Here is a 27,776-nt window from a genome sequence, read left to right as displayed (position 1 = left end):
GAAACACCTTAACTCCCAGGTAAGTCTGTATTGGACTGCAGAATGTTGAAAAACTGCATCAGGAAGTAGTGTTGGTGACGGCACAGGCATTGCCCAATAGGAGCTTTGCATGGCTGGCTTTTCCATAGTTCAGACAATATTAGGTTAGATGGGCTAAGGGTATCTGACTTGACATAAGGCAGCTTATAATATTTCTCTGTCACATGCAAGAATTTACCAGTGATGGAAAGAGATACAAAATTTTGTGTGGAACGCAGTGAGGGTGGTTTTCCTCACACAGAGACACATTGCCTAAGAAAAGTTACGTCAACCTTTCCCCCTTGCTATCCAGGACTCTTCTGCCTGAACATGTTCTCCCTGTAGTTTCGGAGCCAGCGCTTGGGACACACAGCTTTTATTGCACCGCAAGGGACAAGGCAGAAAAGCAGAAACAATTTAAGAGAATGCAACACGCCAGCTGGCTTGGGAGGCGAGTGTGAGTTAGTACGGGCTGCGTTCCCTTCCCAGAGGAAGGGAAGAAGACCGGCTCTCAAATGGAGTCAAGGGCCTGGTGCAGCCCTCTGAATCTGGGGAGATGGGGGGTCAAGGGTCCCCTCCAGCTCTAGATGTAATTCTTGTTCACTTCATTGTAGTCGTAGGGATCCCCTTCGAAGGGCAAGGGGGGAGGGTGGTTGTAGGACCCGTTCAGGAAGATCCACAAGGTGCCGAGGCTCAGAACGGGCATGACCAGGAAGAAGCAAAGGCGGTCCACCGTGCGGGCAATGCTGTTCCAGTTGTCTATCTCCTGCCAATGAAATCGCAAGGTTCGGAAGGGCCCAAAAGCCACAAATTCTCTCTCCTCCCCCCAACCCATGTACAGAGGTCAAGGGCCAACTCAAGCATACACAAACCTTCCCATTTCCCGGTCGATGCATACAGTACATTCTGCACCACAGCCTGACACAGAAAGTGAGGGTATCCAAGCATGCACTCTTGACAGCTGGGCAGGATTGTAGAGCAGGAAGAGAAACCGAGGGTCATCTAGTCCAACCCCCTCTCAACTAAAGCATCCATGACAGATTACCATCCAGCCTCCACGGCACATGAGCCAAAGGCTGGTCCTATCACTCGGTTGGTGTGAGCAGCCAGAGATGAAGGATGCAAAGGGAGGGCAGGGCTCAGCTGGGATACAGTAGGCTCCCAACTTGAGGAGAGGTTACATTTTGGCAGAGGGTGGCGATTGTGTGGTGTGATAGCCTGGGACTCGGGCTCGGGCTCGGAACCAGAGGAGACTCAGTCCGCACTGGATCCTTTGCCTCAGGCAACCCCTGAACCAAGTCTGGGGCCTGATCCTGAAAAGTCCCAGTCTGCACAGGTTCCCCTGCAACAAGCACCAGCTGGGCCGAGTCCGGGGCCTGAGCCTGCCCTGGCTCCAGATGCGGGGATGACCTCGTGGCCTCCAGCTGGGCCATCACTTACAGCTGCTCCACTACCAGTTGGGTCAGGGGAGGCTGAGGCGGCCTCTGGGTCTAGTAACCCCCCTGACGTCTCCCGAGCTGCAGAGACTGAGGTCTGAGAGAAGGAGAGACCTGAGTACTCGCAGGAGGAGTGCTCGCCTTTGGGTGAAACAGGGAGGTGGGTCACTGGGGGATCAGGACCGGCCGTTACCCCGACAAAGATAAAAGGCTGTCGGACCCCGCCCCAGGTTGTGGGAGCAAGATTGCTGTTTGCTAGAACTTGCCTGTGATCCTGTGCCTGTCCTTGCCTGGTTTCCTGCCTTGTGTCCTACCTTGGCCCTGTCGGACTGACTCCCAGCGGAACCTTTGGATTCTGGACCAGACCTGGACCAGCACATGTGGAAAGCCAAGACGGCTCATAGTCATAGAATCATAGAATCATAGAGTTGGAAGAGACCACAAGGGCCATCGAGTCCAACCCCCTGCCAAGCAGGAAACACCATCAGAGCACTCCTGACATATGGTTGTCAAGCCTCTGCTTAAAGACCTCCAAAGAAGGAGACTCCACCACACTCCTTGGCAGCAAATTCCACTGTCAAACAGCTCTTACTGTCAGGAAGTCATAGTGTTATGTACTGAAGTTCTCACCCTGGGCCAGCAGGGGGATAATGTAGATAGTTATGCAAATGAAGGATCGAAAGTGACGTTCAGTGATTGGATAGTTTTAGAAAGTTGCTACAGTTACGTGTTCTGGAGCTCTACATAAGCAGGCTGACTGAGCTCTTCAGTTCAGTTCTGTTCTGGCCTTGGAATAAACAAGAGCTGTTTGAAGAATCGCTGTGTCATCTGATATGTTCGCCCACGACTTAACACATAGCAACCCCGGAACTGCCCCTGTGTGGCCATCCTTAATTTCTCAAAGCTGGCATGCCAGGCAGGCTTTGCTCCCACGAAACCAGAAGGCAGAGAGCCTCCTAGAGGCAAACAGACCTTCCCAGAGCCCGGGAAGCAACGTGGAAAGCTTAGAAGTCATTTCTGTGGCAGGAAAAGAGCTTCTAAGCCTCCGCCTTGCATGCGCTTAATTTGTGTGGTTTTGGCTGACCAGCTGCCAGATGTGTAAAGCTGCAACCCCGCAGTTAAATGCGTTGCAAGTTGCGAGCCTGCCGTATTGCAAAATTGCAGGTACAGGCTTGGCACGTACAAGGTCCAAAGTTCCTCCCCAGTGGCCCCTTCTAGGAGAGCCATTCCATAGCCCTTGCCTGGAACCCTCGAGAGCAGCTGCCAGTCAGTGCCGCACAGCTCTGAGCTACATGGAATAATGATTTGACTTGGTACAAGGCCGCTCTAAAATAATAATTGCTATTTAAGATTATTTAACATCATTAAAAATGGTTGTATGTTTGGCAGAGATTTAGCCTCAGTCCCTCCTAATCTCCTGGATCCAGCAAGGGTTAAAATCCAGCAGAGCATCGAATTCCCAGAGTTCCCTGGGAAGAGGGTTTTTTAAATATTTTGTTGGAAGCCGCCCAGAGTGGCTGGGGAGGCCCGGCCAGATGGGCAGAGTATAAATAATATATTATTATTATTATTATTATTATTATTATTATTATTATTATTATTATTATTAAACCCCCCTGGGAACTGTAGCTCCATGAGGGCAGCAGGGGTCCCCTAACAACTCTCAGCACCGAACAATAAACTACAGATCCCAGGATTCTTTGGGGAAAACCAGGACCGTTTAAAGTGGAATGATACTGCTTTAAATGTGTAGTGCGGACGGGGCATCGATGATTGTTGAGGAGGAATCCTTTGTAATCTAAGGCACTAGCAAGGAGCTGTGGGCTCAGAGGAACCAAAGGTAAACCAGAGAAGAGCCATGATGCTTCTGCCAAGCCCACCTCATTGTAGTCATTCTTGTCTCGCGTGTGCTTCACGATGAAGTTGGCTCCCGTGATGGCCGGCTTGATCTCATTGTAGAGCTGTTCCTGTGTGCCCTCCACCCCGTGGGGGTTTGGCCCTAGCAGACAGAGAGGAGAGAAGGGGTGAGCAGGTTACGTCCAGGAAACGGGTGGGGTGGGGTGGGGGGTTTCCTCACAGGGTGAAGGCAGCCACCGAGAGGGCAGCACAGAATTTGGGTCCCAGATCCCGGATCAAGCAAACTGGGCTACGATGGGTGGAAGGAGGAATTCAGTTCAGCTTGCACTTCAGGGCGAAGCTACCCAATTTGCGGTTTCTGGGGGAACCTGAACTGAAACGTACAGCCATCCTTCACAGTGCAGTTCTCCAGCCAAGCAATGGGCACAAAAATGTGTTGGCTGCATATAAAGTCAGTATCAAATATAATAATAATAATAATAATAATAATAATAATAATAATAATAATAATAAATTATTTATACCCACCCCACCCTCCCCGGCCAGAGCCAGGCTCAGGGCGGCTAACACCAATAAAATCACAGTAAAAACATAATGGGGGGGGGGAACCAATTTAAAATACAGGTTAAAATACAATTTAAAATGCAGCCTCATTTTAAGAGTATCCGATAGATCAAGACCATAAGGGGAGTGAAACATAAGGGTCAGAGTCCAAACCAAAGGCCAGGCAGAACAGCTCTGTCTTGCAGGCCCTGCGGAAAGATGTCAAGTCCCACAAGGCCCTGGTCTCTTGTGACAGAGCGTTCCACCAAGTTGGGGCTAGTACTGAAAAGGCCCTGGCCCTAGTTGAGACCAATCTAACCTCCTTGCGACCTGGGACCTCCAAAATGTTGTCATTTGTGGACCTTAAGGTCCTCCACGGGGCATACCAGGAGAGGCAGTCCCATAGGTACATGGGTCCTAGGCCGCATAGGGCTTGAAAGGTCAAAACCAGCACCTTACACCTGACCCTGTACTCCACTGGGAGCCAGTGCAGTTGGTAAAGCACTGGATGAATGTGATCCCTCGGCAAGGACCCCGTAAGGAGCCTCACCGCGGCATTCTGCATTTTGGGGAAGCAAAAGCACATTTTATTAGGGAAAACTTCTTTGCAGAAATGTGCATATTAAGCACAGCTGACAGATTCATCCATCCGTAATCAAGATGACCTCAGTGGACTCATAATCGAAAAGGGGCTTCATGGAATCCTAGAACTGTAGAGTTGGAAGGCCCCCCGTGGTCATCTAGTCCAACCCCCTGCAATGCGTCGAGAATATCCTCTCTGATCTTTGGAGCTGCTGCTGGGGTGCAGGGCCCCTTGCCAGCCCGAGAGAGGCCTCTCCTGGCCACCCACTGGAACCAAACCTGGGCCACAGCGAGACTTGGGTGGCCATTCAGTCCACTTCACAGAGGACAGTCCTCAGCTGCCTTCTTCGGACCCTAGAAAGTGAGGCTTCAGTGGGGGTGTCAAGAGTGTATGTACCGTATTTTTCGCTCCATAAGATGCACCCCCCCTAAAAAGTAAGGGGAAATGTCTGTGCATCTTATGGAGCGAATGTGTGGTCCCTGGAGCCGAACTGTCCAGGGGCAAAAAGCAGATCATACTTTTTTTTTTTGAAAGAGGGAAGCAGGTGTTGAAACAAAGCTGCTGATCGTTTGCCGATTGGGGAGAGAGATAAGGGACGCTAGAGATAAAGGGGGCTGCCTGGGAGGGGGGAGGTAAAGACAGCAAACTTGCAAGGGGGGGGGGACAGGAAGACTAAAGCAACAAGGAGAGAAATTAGGAGAAAAGGAGGAGCAAAAAACTGACACTAAGGCAAACAAGAGGGAAGGGAGTATTGAAAGGAAGAAGCTGATCGGTGGGATCAGAAGAGAGATAAGGGACCTAGAGGAGGCTGCCTGGGAGTGGGGAGGTAAAAGCCCATGGATCCTCAGGATTTTTGCATTGGGTCACCCCAAATTCACCATCAGATCACATAGCATGTCCATGGCTACAGCCTGCACCAAAAAAATCACGCATCCACTGTTTCCTGGGGCCACAATGGCGCAAAAACGTGGTTACAAAGCACAGATCCACATGGATCCTCAGGATTTTTGCATTGGGTCACCCAAATTCACCATCAGATCACATGTGTGTGGCCACAGCATGAACCACAAAAATCATACATCCACTGTTTAGTTCAGAATATTTTTTTCTTGTTTTCCTGCTCTAAAAACTTCCTGCGTCTTATGGTCAGGCACGTCTTATGGAGCGAAAAATACGTCTTGCACACAGGGCAGCGCCTTCCCGTTTTGCCTCAGGCGGCAAGATGGGAAGGGCCACCTCTGCTTCTCTGCTTACAGGGGCTCTAATCTGCCCAGGGGCGGCTGAGGGTGTTTTGAAGGCGCCGCAGTCTGGTTTGCCACTGATTTGCAAGATTTCTGTGTTCCCTCTGCAGTATTTAACTTATAAATTACTCGCCATGCGAATTGTTGCCACTGAGTTGGCTGCATAACGTTTTTGGAATAAATATTCCACAATTTGCAAGCAGATGGGTGTGTGTGATCACAGAGGTCCCTTCGCTAAGAAGTGGGGGCTGCAGAAAAGGGGCTCCGGCTCTCCTGTCCCCCCCCTTCCCATTGCAACAAGCCTGCAGTGTTCACAAATGCAGATTAGCGCATCGTCAGTTCCCGGGCTTTCAAGCATTTATCTATTTATGAACAATATTTCTAAGCTGCTGTTCTGATAACAGCAAGAATAAAAAGCACAGCCCACAACAGCAGTGCAAGGCAGGCATAAAAAATTTACAACCGAAGCGTTTACATCCACCAGCTAAATTTACAGTCTATAAAAACAATATTCAAATTTCCTGGCAGCCAGCGTGTTTTGGAGATGGTGCTCTGGTGTTAGATAAAAATTCAGTTTGAATTTGAGCCACGGTGAACCAGAGCGGAGGTTCTACTGACTGGACACACACGTGTGTGTCAGTTTATAATTCTTTCTAAACTTTCCTTGCTTTTCACATCTGACCTGATGTGTAATTATAATGCATATTTTATGTAGGTTGGTTAAGACTTTTTTTAAGGATCATTACATCCTGGTGCAGAAGCCTCCCTCAGGCTCGTTCCAGTTCTCATAAAAAGTAACCAAAGGAGGTTCCACTGAGATTCAGTGGTGGAGACCTACATTGGCTCCCAGTATGTTTCTGAGCACAATTCAAAGTGTTGGTGCTGGCCTTTAAAGCCCTAAATGGCCTCAGCCCAGTAGACCTGAAGGAGCGTCTCCACCCCCATTGTTCTGCCTGGACACTGTGGCCAAGTGCCGAGGGCCTTCTGGCAGTTCCCTTGCTGCAAAAAGTGAGGTTACAGGGAACCAGGCAGAGGGCCTTTTCGGTGGTGGCGCCTGCCCTATAGAAAGCCCTCCCATCAGATGTCAAGGAAATAAACAACCACCTGACTTTTAGAAGACGTCTGAAGGCAGCCCTGTTTTGGGAAGCTTTTAATCTTCGATGATTTATTGTATTTTTAATATTCTGTTGAAAGCTGCCCAGAGTGGCTGGGGAAGCCCAGCCAGATGGACGGGGTATAAATAAATTATTATTATTATTATTATTATTATTATTATTATTATTATTATTATTATTATTATTATTACCTCTGCCCTTGGGAGTCTCCCCAGGCCACACACCCCTTCACCCTCTGCTGGAGTGTTTTTGCCTGGCTGGACTATGTCCTAGAACTCTGACCATGCCTCTTACCTGCGTGGACTGAGGGCAGAGAGGGGCGTGTGAGTGGGCATAGAAACCAGCCTCCTTTGCAACCGTAAAACCCACTTTTGCCTCTGGCCCTGCCCACCAGGGATATTAAAAAATAATAATTTTATAACTTGTGCCTCCTTGTTTCTCAATTTGACCCTTTTACCTGGTTTTACAGGTTTTGTGGTATTTTATGCACTGTGACTTGACATTATTTTTATTGATTATAGTTTTGTAGTTCTTTATCATAATTGTTAAGTGTAAACTGTTTAATTATCATCTGCTGATATTTAATTCTATTATATTCTAATGGATGGTTGAATATTGCTTTGTTCGATATAGGTTGTTCATTTCAAAGTTATGTTTTCATTATGACTTTTGTGCATTGGATCAGGTTGTTATTAGATGGGTGATCTGTCTATTTTGCTGTTTCTTCAGCTTTGCAGACTGCCTTGTGCATAGTAATATAGAAAGGCGGTATACAAATTAAAAATGAGATGGAACAAAATAAAATACAGTCATACCTCGGGTTAAAGACGCTTCAGGTTAAATCTTTTCAGGTTGTGTCCCGTGGCGACCCGGAAGTACAGGAAAGGGTTACTTCCTGGTTTCGCCACTCGCGCATGCACAGACACTCAAAATGACATCACGAGCATGCGCAGAAGCAGCAAATCGTGACCCACAGACGCACAGATGCGGGTTGCGTTCTGCTCAAGTTGAGAACGGGGCTCCGGAACGGATCCCGTTCGCAACCAGAGGTACCACTGTATGGCCCCCAGAAAACTGTTGAGAAGAGCATGTGGTCCCTTGGGTCTGTGCCATCAGGGCTCATGTTCTCATGCGCCTGCCCTGCCCTCCGTAAGTTCTGCCTCGTCTTCTCTCCAAGCCCTCTGAGATGGTGACCCTCTTCTGGCCCCCTGGGAGCAGCGGCCACCCTCTGCCCCCCGCAAGCTCACTGGCAGGGGTGATGCGGCTAGCCAAGCCGTGCCTCTCCGACTGCTTCTCGAACATCAGCTCACTGCGGGACTTCACGGTGAAGTACTCCTCCGCCTTGGCAATGTAGCCCACAGAGCTGCATCGCCGGATCACCAGCCTGTGTTCGGGCTCACTCTCGGCCGGTTTGGACATGCGAAGGAGGCGAGGGAGGGTCTCCAGGAAAAACTGCAGCATTGGGGAGACAGGGAAGCAGAAAGGTTGGGGGAGGTAGCGTCATAAGAATTCTAAGCACTCAAATATAATTTAAATGTTCATAAATGTCCAAGGCAAAGACACGCATAAGTATATAAACCACGTGTCTGAAACAGTACAGGAGAGCAATCCTGAAGCCATTTTGACTCTCTCAAATATTCTTCTGCCTTCCCATAGTCTTTTTGCTTACGAATCCTGTTTTAAGGGCACATCTGTGTATGAATAGAGTGAGTCTGTGACCTGGACTCAGGGACTAAATATTAACCATCACAAAAGAATGGCCAGGCTGCCCAGGTAAAGCAATCAGTGACCACTATCAGGTATCCTGGCAGGCAGGATCTCTGCTGTAGACCACCTCCTTCTGTGATGTATGTATGATGTTTTGGGGGGTGGTCTTGGGCTACAGGGTGGGCAATTCCAAAAGTCTATATAAGGGCTTGCATGCCATTGTTCAGGGTTCTCTCCTCCCTCCTGCGTGTGGTGAGTGAGGACCCTGTTGCAACAGTTTAATAAAGATCAGGCTTACTAACTGCTTTGCTTCTCAATATTCTCTGTTTGGCCTCTGTTATCTCCCACTGATAAGGGACCCACTTAAGGACTCTATGTGGGCTCTTGGATAAGGGAAAAGGAGCAGTTTTTTCTTATAACAGTTGGGAGGAATATCCCATGTCTGCATCCCCTCCAACATTCCCCTGAAGAAAATCGGGGCACGTAAAATTGGGATGTCCATCTTTGGGTGCCGCAAAACACAGCGAAAACACAGCACCAATGCAAGAACCAGTGCTGGCTGCAAGCACCAGCTCATCCCTGGGACTTTCTAGGATCAAATCAGAAGCCAGGGCGGAGAGCAGTACATGTGAAAAGGATCTAGGAGTCTTGGTTGAGCACAAACTTGACATGAGCCAACAGTGTGACGCGGCAGCTAAAAAAGCCAATGCAGTTCTGGGCTGCATCAATAGGAGTATAGCATCTAGATCAAGGGAAGTAATAGTGGCACTGTATTCTGCTCTGGTCAGACCTCACCTGGAGTACTGTGTCCAGTTCTGGGCACCACAGTTCAAGAAGGACACTGACAAACTGGAACGTGTCCAGAGGAGGGCAACCAAAATGGTCAAAGGCCTGGAAACGATGCCTTATGAGGAACGGCTAAGGGAGCTGGGCATGTTTAGCCTGGAGAAGAGGAGGTTAAGGGGTGATATGATAGCCATGTTCAAATATAGAAAAGGATGTCACAGAGAGGAGGGAGAAAGGTTGTTTTCTGCTGCTCCAGAGAAGTGGACACGGAGCAATGGATCCAAACTACAAGAAAGAAGATTCCACCTAAACATTAGGAAGAACTTCCTGACAGTAAGAGCTGTTTGACAGTGGAATTTGCTGCCAAGGAGTGTGGTGGCGTCTCCTCCTTTGGAGGTCTTTAAGCAGAGGCTTGACAACCATATGTCAGGAGTGCTCTGATGGTGTTTCCTGCTTGGCAGGGGGTTGGACTCGATGGCCCTTGTGGTCTATTCCAACTCTATGATTCTATGATTCTGTAATTCTGGGAATTAAAATAGGGGTGCTTGGAAGGTATGTTGCTGCTGTGCCTTGAGGTCTAAAAACTGGCCTTTAACCCACACAGGGTCTTGGAAGCCTCCTTGTGGAAGTGATTAGTCCTTGGGGACAGGCCATAGCTCAGATGGTAGAGCGTTTGCTTGGCATGCAGAAGGTCCTGGGTTCAATTCCTGACAACTCCATGTAGCACTAGGATCAGACTTCAGGGCAGCTGTTTACCAGCCCCATCTGGTACTCCGGCTGAGACCCTATCTGCCTGCGGACTGTCTCGCCAGAGTGGTGCATGCTCTGGTTATCTCCCGCTTGGACTACTGCAATGTGCTCTACGTGGGGCTACCTTTGAAGGTGACCCAGAAACTGCAACTAATTCAGAATGTGGCAGCTAGACTGGTGACTGGGAGCAGCCGCCAAGACCACATAACACTGGTCTTGAAAGACCTACATTGGCTCCCAGTACGTTTCTGAGCACAATTCAAAGTGTTGGTGCTGACCTTGAAAGCCCTAAACGGCCTCGGTCCAGTATACCTGAAGGAGCATCTCCACCCCCATAGTTCTGAGGTTCACCACTGAGGTTCAGCTCCGAGGGCCTTCTGGTGGTTCCCTCCCTACGAGAAGTGGTTACAGGAAACCAGGCAGAGGGCCTTCTCGGTGGTGGCGCCCGCCCTGTAGAACACCCTCCCATCAGATGTCAAGGAAATAAACAACCATCTGACTTTTAGAAGACATCTGAAGGCAGCCCTGTTTAGGGAAGTTTTTAATGTTTTATCGTGTTTTTAATATTCTGTTGGGAGCCGCCCAGAGTGGCTGGGGAGGCCCAGTCAAATGGGCAGGGTATAAGTAATATATTATTATTATTATTATTATTATTATTATTATTATTATTCCTGCTCAGACCCAGAGAGCTGCTGCCATTCACTGTAGGCAATAGATGGTCTGACTGGGTATAAGGCAGCTTTGCGGCCCAGTGGGAATTTGGAATATGGGTGGAGGCTCGCAACATTATACAGGAGGCAGCAACGAAAACCATGCCAATGAAAAGGAAATGCAAGAAAGCAAAGTGGCTGTCCAATGAGGCCTTACAAATAGCGGGGGGGAGAAGGCAAGCAAAATGCGAGGGAGACAGTGAAAGATACAGGAAATTGAATGCAGATTTCCAAAAAATAACAAGGAGAGACAAGAAGGCCTTCTTAAACAAACAATGCAAAGAAATAGAGGAAAACAACAGAATGGGAAGAACCAGAGATCTGTTCAAGAAAATTGGAGATATGAAAGGAACATTTTGTACAAAGATTACCATAATAAAGGACAAAAGTGGTAAGGACCTAACAGAAGCAGAAGACATCAAGAAGAGGTGGCAAGAATACACAGAGAAATTATACCAGAAAGATATGGATGTCTCGTACACCCCAGGTAGTGCGGTTGCTGACCTTGAGCCAGACATCCTGGAGAGTGAAGTCAAATGGGCCTTAGAAAGCACTGCAAATAACAAGGTCAGTGGAAGTGATAGTATTCCAGCTGAACTATTTAAAACTTTAAAAGATGATGCCATTAAGGTGCTACACTCAATATGCCAGCAAGTTTGGAAAACTTAGCAGTGGCCAGAGGATTGGAGAAGATCACTCTACATCCCAATCCCAAAGAAGGGCAGTGCTAAAGAATGCTCCAACTACCGCACAATTGCACTCATTTTACACGCTAGCAAGGTTATGCTTAAAATTCTACAAGGAAGGCTCAAGCAGTATGTGGACCGAGAACTCCCAGACGTGCAAGCTGGATTTAGAAGAGGCAGAGGAACGAGAGACCAAATTGCAAACATGCGCTGGATTATGGAGAAAGCTAGAGAGTTCCAGAAAGACATCTACTTCTGCTTCATTGACTATGCAAAAGCCTTTGACTGTGTTGACCACAGCAAACTATGGCAAGTTCTTAAAGAAATGGGAGTGCCTGATCACCTCATCTGTCTCCTGAAAAATCTCTATGTGGGGCAAGAAGCTACAGTTAGAACTGGATATGGAACAACTGATTGGTTCAAAATTGGGAAAGGAGTACGACAAGGCTGTATATTGCCTCCGTGCTTATTTAACTTATATGCAGAATTCATCATGCAAAAGGCTGGGCTGGATGAATCCCAAGCCGGAATTAAGATCGCCGGAAGAAATATCAACAACCTCAGATATGCAGATGACACAACCTTGATGGCAGAAAGTGAGGAGGAATTAAAGAACCTTTTAATGAGGGTGAAAGAGGAGAGCGCAAAATATGGTCTGAAGCTCAACATCAAAAAAACAAAGATCATGGCAACTGGTCCCATCACCTCCTGGCAAATAGAAGGGGAAGAAATGGAGGCAGTGAGAGGTTTTACTTTCTTGGGCTCCATGATCAGTGCAGATGGTGACAGCAGCCACGAAATTAAAAGACGCCTGCTTCTTGGGAGAAAAGCAATGACAAACTTAGACAGCATCTTAAAAAGTAGAGACATCACCTTGCCAACAAAGGTCCGTATAGTAAAAGCTATGGTTTTCCCAGTAGTTATGTATGGAAGTGAGAGCTGGACCATAAAGAAGGCTGATTGCCGAAGAATTGATGCTTTTGAATTATGGTGCTGGAGGAGACTCTTGAGAGTCCCATGGAGTGCAAGAAGATCAAACCTCTCCATTCTGAAGGAAATCAGCCCTGAGTGCTCACTGGAAGGACAGATCCTGAAGCTGAGGCTCCAGTACTTTGTCCACCTCATGAGAAGACTCCCTGGAAAAGACCCTGATGTTGGGAAAGATGGAGGGCACAAGGAGAAGGGGACGACAGAGGACGAGATGGTTGGATAGTGTTCTCGAGGCTACCAGCATGAGTTTGAGCAGACTGCAGGAGGCAGTGGAAGACAGAAGTGCCTGGCATGCTCTGGTCCAGGGGGTCACGAAGAGTCGGGCACGACTAAACGACTAAACAACAATGGGGATTTGAACCCCGGTCTCCAAGAGGTCCTACTCTGACACACCAACCACTATGCTACACTGCCACGCTGGTGGTATTTCCTGGGCGCATGGTATGTGGGATTTACACATCTCCCCCCCCCTCCCTGTTACCCGGCCTTCGCAGCTCACCTCTTTGGTCCAGTCGGTCAGGATGTGGGTGCTGGGAGTGCGGAAATGGATGTTGAGCTCTGTGACGATGGCTACCCCCACGGCAGTCACAAGCAGCATGACAAAAAGCAGGTACCTGCCCAGGGAAGGGGGGAGAGGCAGAAGGTGCATTTGAAAGAAACAGGGGCCAATATGTCAGGCTTCGGGGAATCACCTTCCTCGCTCATGGCAGTGAATAATAAGATCAAAGGGAAGGAATATCTTACCAGTTAGATTCTTTAATAATCACCAGTGGAGACAAAAGAACACGTCTCCCTAGAAATGGCGGTGCTCCCAATTAAAGGTTACTCCCCACTCCGTCCCTATAAATCTACGTCACTCCTACGTCTTGTAATCTGAGCTTGTACGTTCTGTGCTTTCTGTTCTGAGACTTTCTGAGCTCTTCTCGACCTTGGGGAGGGCGGTGGAGGAATGCTACCCAAAGACTGTGAATCTGTTAACCCTCTCTCTCCCAGTTGTTCTTATTCTAGCTGTTCCCCATCCAGTATTTCCCAGCTTCTGCCGTCGGAACTATGCCCCTCTGCAAACCACTGTTCCAAATCTATACTGTCCTCCTGCTCCTGGGAAGATTCAGGATCAAGGGGAGGGGGTAGCTCCCACCATTCTTCCTCTGTGCAGCCTTCCTGACGCAATATTTATGTTTTCAAATGATGGCGCCCTGCACAGCTGCTGCCCCATTCAAGAGCCTTCCAGGCAGCTGCACAATTCATACTGAACGACGGAAATAATCTGAACGAACAAGGAAGGGGGAGAATGCAAAATGATAAGGATCACAAAGGGACAAGCAGGCTGAGAACACAAGGAAAGGCTAGCTGCAAGATCAGGAGATTCAAGAGGGAGAGCGTAGCCATCACGGCTGTTAGACCTTGATAGCCTAGTCCTCCAAGATAGTGTTCCAGGCAGAGCAAGACTTACTTGCCAATGAGAGGGATGGCTAAGGAGGTGGCTGGGAGGCGCTGGGAGATCAGCAGCAAGAAGACAGACTGAGCCAGCAGGATGGAGATGGCCAGGGTCACCTTCTCCCCACCTGGAAGGCACGAAAGGAGGAGCAGAAGGGAGTTTATTAGCCACTTTCCTCTAGGAAGCAAGACTTAGAGACTCACACAAATAGTATGAGCGCTGAAATCAACTGCAACAAACAGGAGCAATGAAAACTCAAAGCACACCTGTGCAGGTAGAAGACAGGCCTTGTGGAACCCACCCCACTAAAAGAGGCTCCAAATACCCGAGAGCCTTCAAATTAAGGGTCAAAAGGTTGGGTGAAGGTAAAAATAAAGAATAAGTTGCCTGGCACCTGCAGATAGAGAAAGACAGTGCCAGGTGTGGCTCCCTGGGGAAAGTATTCCACAAACAGGGAGCCACCTCTAAAAAGGCCCTTCTAGAATATCGCCACCCTCTGGGCCTCCCATGGAGGAGGAAGACAGAGGAGAAACTCAGACGATGATTGCAGGATCTGGGTCAGTTCAAGAGGCAATTCTGGGGGCATTGGGGTCCTGAGCCACATAATTCTCTATAGATCAAACCGGAACTTCAAATTGAGCCCGGAACTGGTGCTACACATCCCATCCTCATTAGCACATGCTTCAGTAGGGATAGCTCAGTTGGTTAGAGTAGTGTGCTGATAATGCCAAGGTTACAGGTTCGATCCCTGTCTGGGGTGGCTGCATACAGGGTTGGACTCGAAGGTTAGATTTTGCTCACAGTCAGCAGGCAGGTAGAAAATCAGGATGATCATGAAGGCGATGAGTATGCAGGGGGTGACGATGTTGATGATGTAGAAAAGCGGCTTGCGCTTGATGATGAGGTAAAAGGTGATGTCCTGGTGCTTGTTGCTGTCGCGAGGGGCGCACGGGTCAGTGTTTTTGCGGGCCGGCCTGTGAATGATCTCCCATTCGCCATTCTCTGGATAGGGGAGAGAGAGAGTATGCCGTAGTTCACAGGAACCCAGAATGGAGAGGGCTCCTAGCCAGTGGAAGTACGGCAGCAGCGTTAATTCGGTTTGCAACTTAAAGTTTAATTCTGTTAACGTTAAAGTCAACGAGCCATGATGGAGATGGCGGTGTTGCTTAGCAGCCAGTCGGAGTGGCACAATCTCTACTGCTCTGGTTGGCTGCGTGGTTCTGAGGAAGTCTTCCCTCTGTGTGTCTGGTTGTGCGTCTCCCTGCTATGTACAAGGCTGTAAGTAAGAAGGACAAAACCTCTCTACTCCTTTCTCCTCAATCTCTTTTTGCGCCAGCGGGCTCATTTTGGAATCTGGAGAAAGTGCCAGGGGGGCGCCAGTCACAATATGGCTGCTGTCGAAATGTAGAGGGGCACAATATGACTGCTGTTGAGGCGAAGCATAATACACAATGGCCGCCACATCTAAAAGATTAGGGAAAAGAGACAGGCATCTCCACCACCAGTGAAAAAAGGTACCTACATCAGCCAGTGCCACACAGCCACAGAGAGAAGCTCCTCTGTTCAGAATGGATGTGAGGGCAGGCGTCCAGTCCTGACATCCAGAGTAATGTGTGATACGATAAGATAATCTTTATTGTCATTGTTCCATACAGAACAACGAAATTGAAAAAATCTGCACCAGACATTCAAAGCCAACAAGCCTGCTATCCCAGCTGGGTTAGCCCCCTAAAAACTCTGATACCCCATAATTAAATACAATATGCTCCCATAGAGACTACCTTACACTGCGTTTAAAACCAAAATTGCATTTGGATAGAAACAGTTTCTCTGGCGGCTAGTCCTGGTCTTTATAACCCTGTACCCTCTTCCAGAAGGCAGAAGCTGAAAGAGATCATTTCCGGGGTGCGCACTATCTTGCGCTATCTCTGCAGCTTTCTTATGACACCTGGAAGCATAGATTTGATCCAAGGTGAGAAGAGTGCACCCAATTATTCTCTCCGCAGTCTTTACAACCCTGGACAGCATTGTTTTTCTCCTGACCGTGCAGCTCCCAAACCACACACACACAGACCATAAGTTAATACACTCTCAACAGTGCAATGGTAAAATGCCATCAACAGGTCCTTTGAGAGATTATTTTTCCGGAGGATTTTCAGAAAATATAACCTCTGCTGTGCTCTCTTCATCAGGTCTTTAGTGTTTTCTCCCCAGGTTAGGTCATCTCTCAACTCCATTCCCAGAAATCGAAACACCGAGACCTGTTCCGCGCACTTCCCCTCAATAATGAGTGGCTGAATATTCAATTTACATTTCCAAGAGTCCACAATAATCTCTTTATGCATATGCTCAAGGGGACATTTTCAAGGCAGGAGAGGCCGAGCCAGTGCAAACATGAACAGAGCAGGAAGATCAAACCATCTCTTCTCTACTGTTGATTTTTGAGGGGTTATTGACTCTGCCTTCATCTGCAATGAGGTTAGCAGATGGGAGTCCTGCAACAAAAAAGCTGCAGCACGTCTGCTGAGGACTCCAGCCACTCCATCCCATCCCTTCTCCCCCTGCCCCCCACCAGCTACACAAAGCGACGGCACGCAGCGAATTGGATCCGAAAGAGGGTGAATTACTGTGTTATTACTGGATCTGCCAAATGGAGATGCTGTGAGGATCACAAGATAATTGTGAGAAAGCGCTTTGAACGCTCTGCAAGTTCCACATAAACGCAAGGAATTATTATTTTGTATTGATGGGCCGTGGTTGCAAAGTGATGTCTTAATGCTTTATTGACTTGAAACTCTGCACAGGGACTCCCTTGAGCGCTGATAAGTAAAATTACACCCGAGCTCTTAACAGGGGTGTCGTGAGCATACAAGGAGAGGGGGACAGACGCGCAAGGCCCATGAACCAGGAGGGAGGCAGGCAGGGTGGACATTTGGCATTCTCCCAGAGAATGCTGGGAGATGTAGTTTCATTAAGGGTGCTGCCACATTGTGGCTTAGGGCCCTCGTGTTTAGGGGACCGCCTCTCCTGGTATGCCCTGCAGAGGACCTTAAGGTCCATGAATAACCATAATTTAGAGGTCCCAGGCCCTAAGGAAGCCAGACTATCCTCCACCAGGGCCTTTTCAGTGATGGCTCCGACCTGGTGGAATGCTCTGTCCCATGAGAATAGGGCCCTGCAGGATTAAACCTCCTTTCACCGTGCCTGTAAGACAGAGCCTATTCCGCCTGGCCATTAATTTGAATTCAGCCTGATCTTTTATTCCCCTTCCTTCCCTCCCCGTCCCTTTTTATGAAGATTACCTGCTCTGGGACCCCACAGAGTCCCCTGGCCTCCTCGCTGGCCCAAGTAGGACTAATTCAGCCATCTAGCCCTGGTGACTATCTAGTGTTTATTAGATGGATTTCCCCTAAATTGATTTCTGAACTTTGAATTTTATTATTAATAATGTTTTTATACTGTATGTTATGCTGCTTTTACAATTAAGTGTTTTAAATTGGTTGTTAGCCGCCCTGAGCCCGGTTTTTGACCCAGAAAGGGCAGGGTATAAATACCGTATTTTTTGCACCATAACACTCACTTTTTTCCTCCTAGAAAGTAAGGGGAAATATCTGTGTGTGTTATGGAGCGAATGCCTGCGGGTGGCGGGGGGGATCTGCTGCAGTCGTGAGCAGAGGATCCATGGTTCCTTTTCCTTCCCTCCTCTGTGGTTACAAAGCATGGATCCACATGGATCCTCAGGATTTTTGCATTGGGCTACTCCAAACTCACTGTCAGATCACATGTCTGTGGCCACAGCATGAACCACAAAAATCATATATCCACTATTTCGTTTAGAATATTTTTTTTCTTGTTTTCCTCCTCTAAAAACTATGTGTGTGTTATGGTCTGGTGCGTGTTATAGAGCGAAAAATACGGTAAATTATTATTATTATTATTATTATTATTATTATTATTATTATTATTATTATTCTCCGTGAGAGGGTAAACTACAGGTCCCAGGATTCTCTAACCGAAAGGTCTAACCTCAGGCCCTCCAAGCCACTCTTTCTGGCCCCTGAAACTTTACCCATGCCACACCCTTCTCCCTTGCCATTCCCTCTCCTGGCCCGCCTTCATGCCCATCTTGGGTGCTTCTCCCTGAATGAGACGTGTCCTTGAACCCTGACAATGCCTGCCTGGAGGAGAGAAAGGTATGTTGGTGTGTTGAAACTAGCCTACTGTACAAGGCCTGATTTAGGTTGGATGAGCCCTTTATATGTCCAGCTGTCCTTTGTCAACAACAAACTGTCGCTTTTTTGTGTTGAATATACAGTCATACCTTGGGTTACTGACGCTTCAGGTTGCGCGATTTCGGGTTGCACACCGCGCTGAACCCAGAAGCACCAGAACAAGTTATTTCTGGGTTTTGGTGCTTGCAAATGCACAGAAGTGCTGAATGGCAACCCGCGCGTGCACAGAGGCGGTGCTGTGGATTGCGAACGTGCCTCCTGCATGGATCACGTTTACAACCCAAGCACCCGCTGTAATTTATGGACCTAATAGGTACCTAAAGCCATAATGGGATCAAAATAAATAAATTATGTATTACATGAAATCAATCAGTAGGCATAAGATTCATACCCTTAGTCTATGCTGCCTGATCATCAATCTACAAGCACTCTTTAATATTACACAACAGGTACAACAGCTTGACCTACGTTCAAGTGTGCTGCCCTGCAGTCTGCAGCTGCATGCTACATGTTGCCATGCCACCAGTCCATGCAGAATGTAGGCACCCTATATATAGAAATGAGCAAACCAGTGATATTTTAGGGAGCAGGCTAGCAGGCAGGGCCCATGACTTACATCATAGGAGCCAACACAACACAAAACACTGTTGCTGTATGTAGGTTTTATTTTATTTGTTTTTTATCTTGTGGAAATGTACATCCACCTTTTTTTCCTTTAAATTTTTTGGGGACCCCCAAGAGTACGGGGCCCTAAGCTATAGCTTTTTTAGCTTATACATAAATCCGGCTCTGCAGGTGTACAAAAGTGAAAATTGCACTCATTGCTCCGCCCAGTTTACCTCTAGCCCCGCCCACTGCCCACACGTGGCCTTTGGCATGTTGCCCAGATCGGAATGCAGCCCATGGGGTGGATAATCTTCCCCCAGCCATTGAGGACGATGGTTTTCTGCCCTACAACTTTGGGAGACCTCCTCCCACCACAGCTAACCCCCCCAATAGGAGGACATTCCCCCCTCCCCCCCACTTACCGGTGAATCCTTCCGGGTCAATGGTGATCCACTGCACCACGTACGACTTATTGGTCTCTTCGTCTACCTTCGACATTAGTTCCAGGTTGATCTCGTTGGCACTGTACATCAGAGAGCTGGGAAAGGCAGGCGGAAAGCCAGTTAGCAGAGAATCCTGTGGCAGAAGGTTCCACGGATGCCTTTGAACTGTCTCTGCCCCACCAAGCAAACTTCATAAAACCAATGGACGGTCTGTTTGAAGCCTTTAAAAACACCCCCCCACACACACACACACATAGGAACCTCAGGCCCAGCGACCCCCCAGACCTCAATAGCTGTGACTCCTGCAATACAAGGGGTTGAATTAGAGCAGGGATGTCCAACCAGTAGATTGCAATCTACCAGTAGATCCCTGGCTGATCCTGGTAGATTGCAGGGTCTCCTAAAAAAATAAAAATAAAAAAGCTCAACAACTCTGGGCAATCTAACCACCCCCCATGCTCCTCCTCCCTCCAATGACAATGGGTAGATCACTGCCAGATTCTTTTATACTGGGAGTAGATCACAGTCTCTGGGGAGTTGGACGTGCCTGTATTAAAGGGAACCAATTCTGTGATCAATGTGTACCAAAACAGAGAGAGTGTGCACTTGACAGGGTAAAGCGAGCATAGCAATACGTATATTACCATCTGAAAATGCATCATACGAGGGGAAATGCTTTGCCAAAAAATGTGTGAATCAGAATAATAGAATTATAAAACTGTAGAGTTGGAAGGTGTACCCCGGGGGTCATGTAGTCCAACCCCCTGCCGTGCAGGAATCTTGCTCCCAGTGCTGGGCTCGAACCCACGACCCTGAGGCGAAGAGTCTCGCACTCTACTGAATGAGCCATGTGGCAGTTTCTAGGGACCCAACCACCCAACCACACACGCTGAAGAAGCCCAGCAAGGGGGCTGGAGGTTCCTCACGTGAACTTCAAGGTGCAGTTCTGCCAGTCGAAGGGGAAGTAGTTGACGTTGATGGGGCAGGCGCTGCGGAAGATGGCGGGCGGCAGCCAGTAGACGCTGCCGTCCGAGGAGAGGAGGATGTTGGCGTCGTAGGTGGCCTCAAAGGTCCCGTCGTTGCTGCAAAGGGAGAGGGAGCCGTGGGCTGAGAAGGGCATCTGCTTCCTGCCTGCTGCGGCAAGGCAGGCGTCCAGGAAGCAGGGAGGATGCAGAGACACTGGGCGGGATCCTGCGCCAAGCTAAGGCGATCCTCCCGTCCACGCAGGCGTTTCTGCTCTCCACGTGGAACCGTGGCCTCTGTCCTCCCCCTGAAACCAGACCTGGCCCACCCAGGAGGCGAAGTGAAGCTGCCATCTCAGTTGGTGGAAGTCCCTGAGGTGTTTTTCCCCCCATGGGTAACCCCTCACACCAATGGAGAAGTTGCTTTGGTGCCAATTTCCAGGACGATTATTATTACTTCTTAAATCTGTATACCGCCCCCTTCATCCGTAGATCTCAGGGAGATCCGCAGCATAAAAATACTAATATAAAAATGCATAATCAAAACAAAGACAAATGAATATCCCACCCATTCCGACCACCCGCTCTCACAAACACATTTAAAAGGGCATCAGATGTTAATCGCTATGCAAGGCAGCCTTGTATAGGGAAGCTTTTTAATGTGTCATGTTTTATTATGTTTTTATATATGTTGGAAGCAGCCCAGAGTGGCTGCAGCAACCCAGTCAGACGGGCAGGGTAGAAATAACAAAATCATTGCTGTTATTATTATTATTAATCAAAGGCCTGGATGCCACCTAAGAGCGTATAACGATGGCACAAGCTGAATCTCCCTAGGGGGAGCATTCCACAAATCTTGCAAGATCTCGTGGGGTGTTCAAGATATCGTGAGATTTCGGCGTGATCTCGCTGGAAAACGGCGTTGCTTTTGACCGTGGAGATTGTGCGGCAACGGTAGGGCCGGGCAGCACTTCCCATTTTGCCTCTGGTGCCAACACACTACATGCCACCCTTGCCCTGCAGCCCATGTAGGAAAGAACCAGCCTGGAGGGAGACATTGCCCGCTAAGGTTCTGCAGAGCCAGCTGCCTCAGAAAGCAGAGGAGCATGGTGGTCCCACTGATTTGGCAACCCTAAGGGCGACTTAGCTGGTGCTCACTTGTTCTCCAGGACAATCTGAGGCAGCCACAGCATGTCTGGTCGCAGGCGGAGCACACTGATGCCGCCAAATTCTGTCTCATTCCATTTCAGCCGGTAGTCCATCCACCCCTGCGGGGATTTACTTTATTTTAATTGCCTGCAAAAAAAATTCTATAATGCCAACGTTAAGAGAGATAGAGAAAATTCACGGCAGCAAACAGCGTGAGATCAACAATGAAGTTACACCCTCAAAACAGAAGCCTAATGCGCCACGAATCAGGAGTTCAAATGAGCATATTAGCTCAGCTGGAAGTAATGAAGATACACAGTAGTACCTTGCTTCTCAAACATCTTGGTCAGGGGTCCGCAACCTAAGGCCCATAGGCCACAAGCGGCCAGTGTCCCATACTTTGTATGGGAAAGTGCACCTTGGTTTTGGAACGCATTGGTTTTGGAATGGACTTCCGGAACGGATTAAGTTTGAGAACCAACACACACACACACACAAACCTCAATGACCAGGCTTTGATTTGGGTTGGAGGAGCTGGCAGGGACATTCTGCTACTCACATGCTCAATCCAGACATTGCTGGTGAGAGTTTCGTCGGCCTCTTTCTGCAACAACACACAATAAGGGAGGATCAATCCCAGCGGCATGGGAGAGTGTTGCGTGCCCCCCAAAAAAAGTTCAACAACTCTGAGCTGCCCCCCTAAAAAAGGCTCAACAACTTTGGCCTGCCCCCCCCCAAAAAAAATTGGGGGCGCCGGCCAGTTTTTGCACCCTGGCGCCGCATATGCCAAAGACGGCTCTGGGTACCATTGCTTTTGTCACAGAGGATGCTGAGGCTTTGAAATTAGGCTGCTCCAATTAGAATGAGAAGGAGAGGGGAACAGGAAGACAGGAAATTGCACCACACCAAAGCAAACCGTTGGTCCATCTACCCCAGACGAAAGGCAACGGTTCTTCAGAATGCACACAATAAATTTATGGGGATTGCAATTGTAAAATTGGAACGGGCTTTGGGGATTATATGATCTAACCAGCAGGACAGGATCTGCAACACAGGACACAGATACAGTAGCCCTGCGGTGATGGCCATTGCCTGAGATGGTTTTAAACCAGAGCTTGGACAAAATAAGAACCTTGCTGGATCAAGCCAATGGTCTCTCCAGTCCAGCATCCTGTTCTCACATTGGCCAGCCAGATGCCTGAGGGAACAAGCAGGATCCAAGCACAGACCTCCTGTGGTTTCCAGCGACTGGCATTCAGACGCATCGCTGTCTCTGACTGTGAATTCATCTTTATGAATTCATCTACCAATGGTCTACCAATGGCTTCTAGCCACAACAGTGAAATGGAGCATCCATGTTCCGCAGCAGTGTACCTCTTGAAGGAATGACCGCCGGGTGTGGAGCACACTTCCGCCCGCAGACAAGCCACAGCTGTCTGAACATCATGCCCTCTATCTAACTTTTGCTCTCTTAGCTTTCTGCCGTGCCCTGTCTGTGACCTTTGTCTCCTTCGTTATTCATTGTTCAAGGGGAAAGTGACGCGGTGGAAACAGGTGCCAAAATAACTTTGTACCACCCCACGACCACGTGATTGGAAGATGTAAAGGGCACAGTCCAAAATGTATCTGACTGGTTTTGCATATTGTGCTAATAAAAAGAGCCTCAGCAGAGCTAGCTGGCAGCTTGCTTGTGCACAGCTCACCTGCATTACCAACTCCTGCCTCATGTCCTTCACTTCAACCTCCGAATGCAAGATGTGGGGAGGGGCTATGGGCTTTCCAAAGGCATCCAGTTGGCCCTGTAGGGGAACAGGAGGCTGGGCCAAATGGGCCTTTTTGGGGCTGATCCAGAGGGGCTCTTACACTCGTAATGTAAGACAACAAGTGGTGAGCAGTTGCTGACGGATCCCGGAAGGTGAGCTCACCAGGGAGACGAGATTGGAGAGGGTCAGCGCCAGGGAGACGGTGACGCTTTCGTCCTTGGATTCTACGGGCCGCAGTTTACTGCTGTAGCCGTTCTCCTCAAAGAGGTACTTGATGAGCTTCTCCTCCATGTTCACGCCCAGGGTTGCTGGAGGGAAGGGAAAAGAAGCAGGGGGAGCTCAGATAGACCCCTCTTTTGCAGTGGTTCATCCCAGGAGCTGGCCAGAGAAGGGGCAGAGCCTTGCTCCAGCTCATCAGCCTTCCTGCAAGCTCAGACATTTATTTTTATTTTTTTATTTATTAAAATGTGTATACCACCCTTCATCTGTAGAACTCAGGGTGGTACACACACACACACACACACACACACACACACACACAAATACAACAAAAACACACAAAAATGCATAATATAAAAACAACAAGGCAATACCTCCCCCCAAATGGATTTAAAAGGGTAGGTAAAGAGACCCCTGACCAGTCCAGTCGTGGCTGACTCTGGGGTTGCGGCGCTCATCTCGCTTTATTGGCCGAGGGAGCCGGCGTACAGCTTCTGGGTCATGTGGCCAGCATGACTAAGCCGCTTCTGGCAAACCAGAGCAGTGCACGGAAACGCCGTTTACCTTCCCACCAGAGTTGTACCTATTTATCTACTTGCTAAAATAACAGTAGGCTAGAAACAGATTAGAACTCGCACCAGCTTTCGGAACACCTGGGTGTTGTTGTTTAGTTGTGTCCGACTCTTCATGACCCCATGGACCAGAGTATGCCACCTGGGTTGGCTTGTCTAAGTGAAAATGTTTTTGGCAGGTGCCGAAAAGAGTGCAGTGACGGGGCCTGGCTGACATCAGTGGGAAGAGTTCCTCACAACAGCCCTTTGAGGTAGGATAGGCTGAGAGACAGTGTCACCCTGTGAGCTACGATACAATACAATACAATACAATACAATACAATACAATACAATACAATACAATACAATGCAATACGATAATCTTTATTGTCATTGTCCCATACAGAACAACGAAATTGAAAAAATCTACATAAGACATTCAAAAACCAACAACCAAAAACCAACTATCCCAGCTATCCCAGCCTGGTTTGGCCCCTAAAAACTCTGATACCCCATTTTTAAATACAATATACACCCATAGAGACTCCTTACACTGTGTTTAAAATCAAAATCGCATTTGGATAGAAACTCTTTCTCAGGCGGCTAGTCCTGTACCTTTATAACTCTGTACCTTCTTCCCGAAGACAGAAGCTGAAAGAGATAATTTCTGGGGTGCGCACTATCCTGCACTATCTCTGCAGCTTTCTTATGGCACCTGGAAGCATAGATTTGATCCAAGGTGGGAAGAGTGCACCCAATTATTCTCTCCACAGTCTTTACAATCCTGGACAGCATTGCTTTTTCCTTGACTGTGCAGCTCCCAAACCACACACACAGACCGCACAGAGCTTTCTGGCCGAGTGGGGATTCGAACCCTTGTCTCCTGGGTCCTGGTGTGACACACCAACCATTACATCACATCGGCTCTCAGTTTAACCCTTCAGCTGAACCTGGATGCAATATCCCTCTGGTTCTGCCCCTCTTTTGAGTCAAGGCAGCTGCAATACAACAACCCCCCTTTTCTTTCAATGCTCTCTGTACCAGAACAGCCACGCTGGAGCATGAAACATGAGAAGAAAAGAGTTCCCCTGAGCAAACGCAGAGTGCCCAAACCCTTCCCCATCTCCACCATTTGGTAAGAAGTTTCCAGGTTCAAGAATATGCCTTTCTCTAAGAAGGCATGAAAGATAAGTATCCACAAGAAGTTTGGGGGAGTAAAATGTGAAAATTCTCACATAGAAAATGAGAAGAATGGTGCCTATATGTTTTGCCTCATCCATCAGCTTCGATAAATGCTAGAAGCTTATTTATTTTTTTACATGGAAGCCAAGAATCAGGGGGTTCTGGTTTAACATTGTCAGGGGTTCAGGAGCAGAGGCGAGGGCAAGGGAGGAAACAGAGAGCGAGGGGGAGGAGGCAGAAGAAAGGATGAGTGATGACGACGACCCGAGATCTCCGAGTCTTTCCAGTGAATCAGAAGATTCACAAAAAGGAGCACCAGTGGCCAGGGCAAGGGGGGAGACTAGGGGGACACCCCAGGAAGATAGAGCCAGAGGGGACTCAGAGGGGAGCAGTTGGAGATCAGGACCAACGTCACCGCCAGAGAGTAGGAAAGAGGAAGAGCGCCAGGGAGCAAGCGCTGGCAGCTCGCAACAGGAGGGAGGGCACGAGTCAGGAGTGGCCACACCTTCATCGGGGAGCAAAGTGACGGTTAGACGGAAAGTGGAAGGTTGGGCGCGCGCGCCAAGTTCAAATGCACAGGAAGGTGGCGCAGTAGGCAGCCCGGAAAGGGAGCCAGGTCCTAAAGCCCGGCGCAAGGAGACAGGAGAGTCAGGGGGGTCAGCGTCAGAAGAATCCCGGAAGGAAGAGACCCAGGGGGGCAGAGGGACCCAGAGGAGAACTGTCAGGCGGAAAAGGTGGAGCAGGGCTAGGATATTAAGTTGGTGCGCAAGGGGTGGAGACTCAGACGGAGCTTCGCCGATCTAAGCATAAGACGTAGGGTTGCACGCAGCAGCTCGAGAATGGAGACTGTAACTCAATAAAGACTTTTATTTAACGATCGCTGGCTAGCGTGATCCTCTGTGAGCTAGGATCTGGAAGTAACCCTGACAAACATGAAGATATTTGGGAATTATAGGAAGAGAACTACCTAAAATGTATAGAAACTTATTCATCTATGCTACCACAGCGGCAAGAATGTTACTTGCCCCAAAGAATGTTACTTGCCCCAAAGTCCCAGTAAAGGAAGAATGGATACAAAAACTTATGGAATATGTAGAAATGGCGAAAGTTACCGAAAGAATAAGAAATCAAGATAACAATTTTTTTAAACAAAAGAATGCAAATGGTTTATTGAATATTTACAGATAAATTATAAACAGATAAAAACATTGGCAGGGTTATTGTAATAACCTGCAGTTTCATGAGTATATAATTAAAGAAGATGAATAAATGAGCAAATTAAGTTCATTTAGATATGCAGCAGATGTTAAAAACAAATTTAAGGAACCGCAGAAAGAGGGGGAAGCAAGTGAAGTTCTGAAATGTCAAAATGAATGTAAAATTAGTGGAATGTATAAACTTGAAATATAGATAGATAGATGATAGATAGATAGATAGATAGATAGATAGATAGATAGATAGATAGATAGATGATAGATGATAGATAGATGATATAGATGATAGATGATAGATGATAGATAGATGAATAGATAGATAGATAGATAGATAGATGATAGATAGATAGATAGATAGATAGATAGATGATAGATAGATAGATAGATAGATAGATAGATAGATAGATAGATAGATAGATAGATGATAGATAGAGATAGATAGATAGATGATAGATAGATAGATAGATAGATAGATAGATAGATAGATAGATAGATAGATGATAGATGACAGATGACAGGTGACAGATGACAGATGACAGATGACAGATGACAGATGACAGATGACAGATGACAGATTAGATAGATAGATAGATAGATAGATAGATAGATAGATAGATAGATATAGATAGATGATAGATAGACAGATAGATAGCATGAAGGGGCAGAAAAATCCCTCCTTCTCCCTCCTCTTGATGCCAATAGCCTGAACCCCAGGACTCCTCACTAGAAGTGAACCATTCTGCATAACCACCTCCAAGTCTCCCAGATTTGGAAGCCACCTTCTTTCTGGGCGGACCTCCTGTGGCTTCTCCCACTAGGCCCAAGTCTGCAGGCTCTGGCAGGCAGCTGCATCCTTACCTGGGAGGATGAAAACCCAGAGCAGAGCGAGTGTCCGCCTGTCCATGTTGGCACCCGGGTCGCCTGTGCCGTCTCTGTGCCCAACTCCCCCTCCAAATGCCTCAGCCGTTTTCCCCCCGAAGGGGACGGAAGTCCGAGCTGGGACCGTGACTTGGGAATGTGGACGGATGGCGGCAGCTGCAAGGCTGGCAGGGGCAGGCAGAGGGAGAGTTCGAAAATAGCTGCTGGGCTGAGGAAGAAGAGGCAGCAAATCTATCCCTTCCTTCCCTGCTCTGAGCCAAGAGGGATGTTTTGCTCTGGGTAAACAAGGGACAAAGAGTTGGCAGGGCTTCAGCTGCCCCACATGGGGGGCTCCAGCGGAAGGGCAAAGCACCCCGATCCCAGCCTGACCCCTCAGTATGCAAGGTGTAGTTTTTGTGCTGTGGCCAAACTATGGGGTGTCAGGTGGAACGGAGGTGCAGGACCAGTTTTGGGGGCAGAAACGGAGCAGTTTCCATAAGAACAATTGTGGAATATGGATATAAAATGTACCGCATGTTATGGTTTAAGAGAAAATTATATGAAAATGATATATCAATGTCTTGTTGTTCTTGTTTTAGTGTTTATAATATTAACTTGTAAGATATGGATTTGTTTGTTTGTTTGTTTTGTTTTGTCTTTTTTAGTTTTCGAATGTTGTTTTTTGTGTGTTGTGTATTGTTATCTTTTGTGTTGTTGTTGTTGTGTGGAAAATACTA

General features: G+C 48.0%; 1 protein-coding gene across 1 annotated transcript; it reads right to left on the bottom strand.

Annotated features, from left to right (window-relative positions):
* Window positions 1-378: 378 nt before the first annotated feature.
* CHRND (cholinergic receptor nicotinic delta subunit) lies at window positions 379-27,145 on the bottom strand. The gene is made up of 12 exons (XM_082224325.1): window positions 27,040-27,145; window positions 23,178-23,323; window positions 21,812-21,856; window positions 21,262-21,371; window positions 20,068-20,223; window positions 19,121-19,236; window positions 14,662-14,862; window positions 13,876-13,987; window positions 12,922-13,036; window positions 8,041-8,245; window positions 3,335-3,453; window positions 379-784 (listed from the first exon to the last, which is right to left on the bottom strand). The coding sequence occupies exons 1-12, from the start codon at window positions 27,083-27,085 to the stop codon at window positions 602-604; spliced, it is 1,554 nt and encodes a 517-aa protein (XP_082080451.1). The 5' UTR covers window positions 27,086-27,145; the 3' UTR covers window positions 379-601.
* Between the last annotated feature and the right edge of the window lie 631 nt (window positions 27,146-27,776).

The sequence above is a fragment of the Podarcis vaucheri genome (assembly GCF_965113315.1).
Source record: "Podarcis vaucheri genome assembly, chromosome: 5".
Taxonomy (NCBI): Eukaryota; Metazoa; Chordata; class Lepidosauria; order Squamata; family Lacertidae; genus Podarcis; species Podarcis vaucheri.
This window is presented reverse-complemented; position numbering and strand designations above follow the sequence as displayed.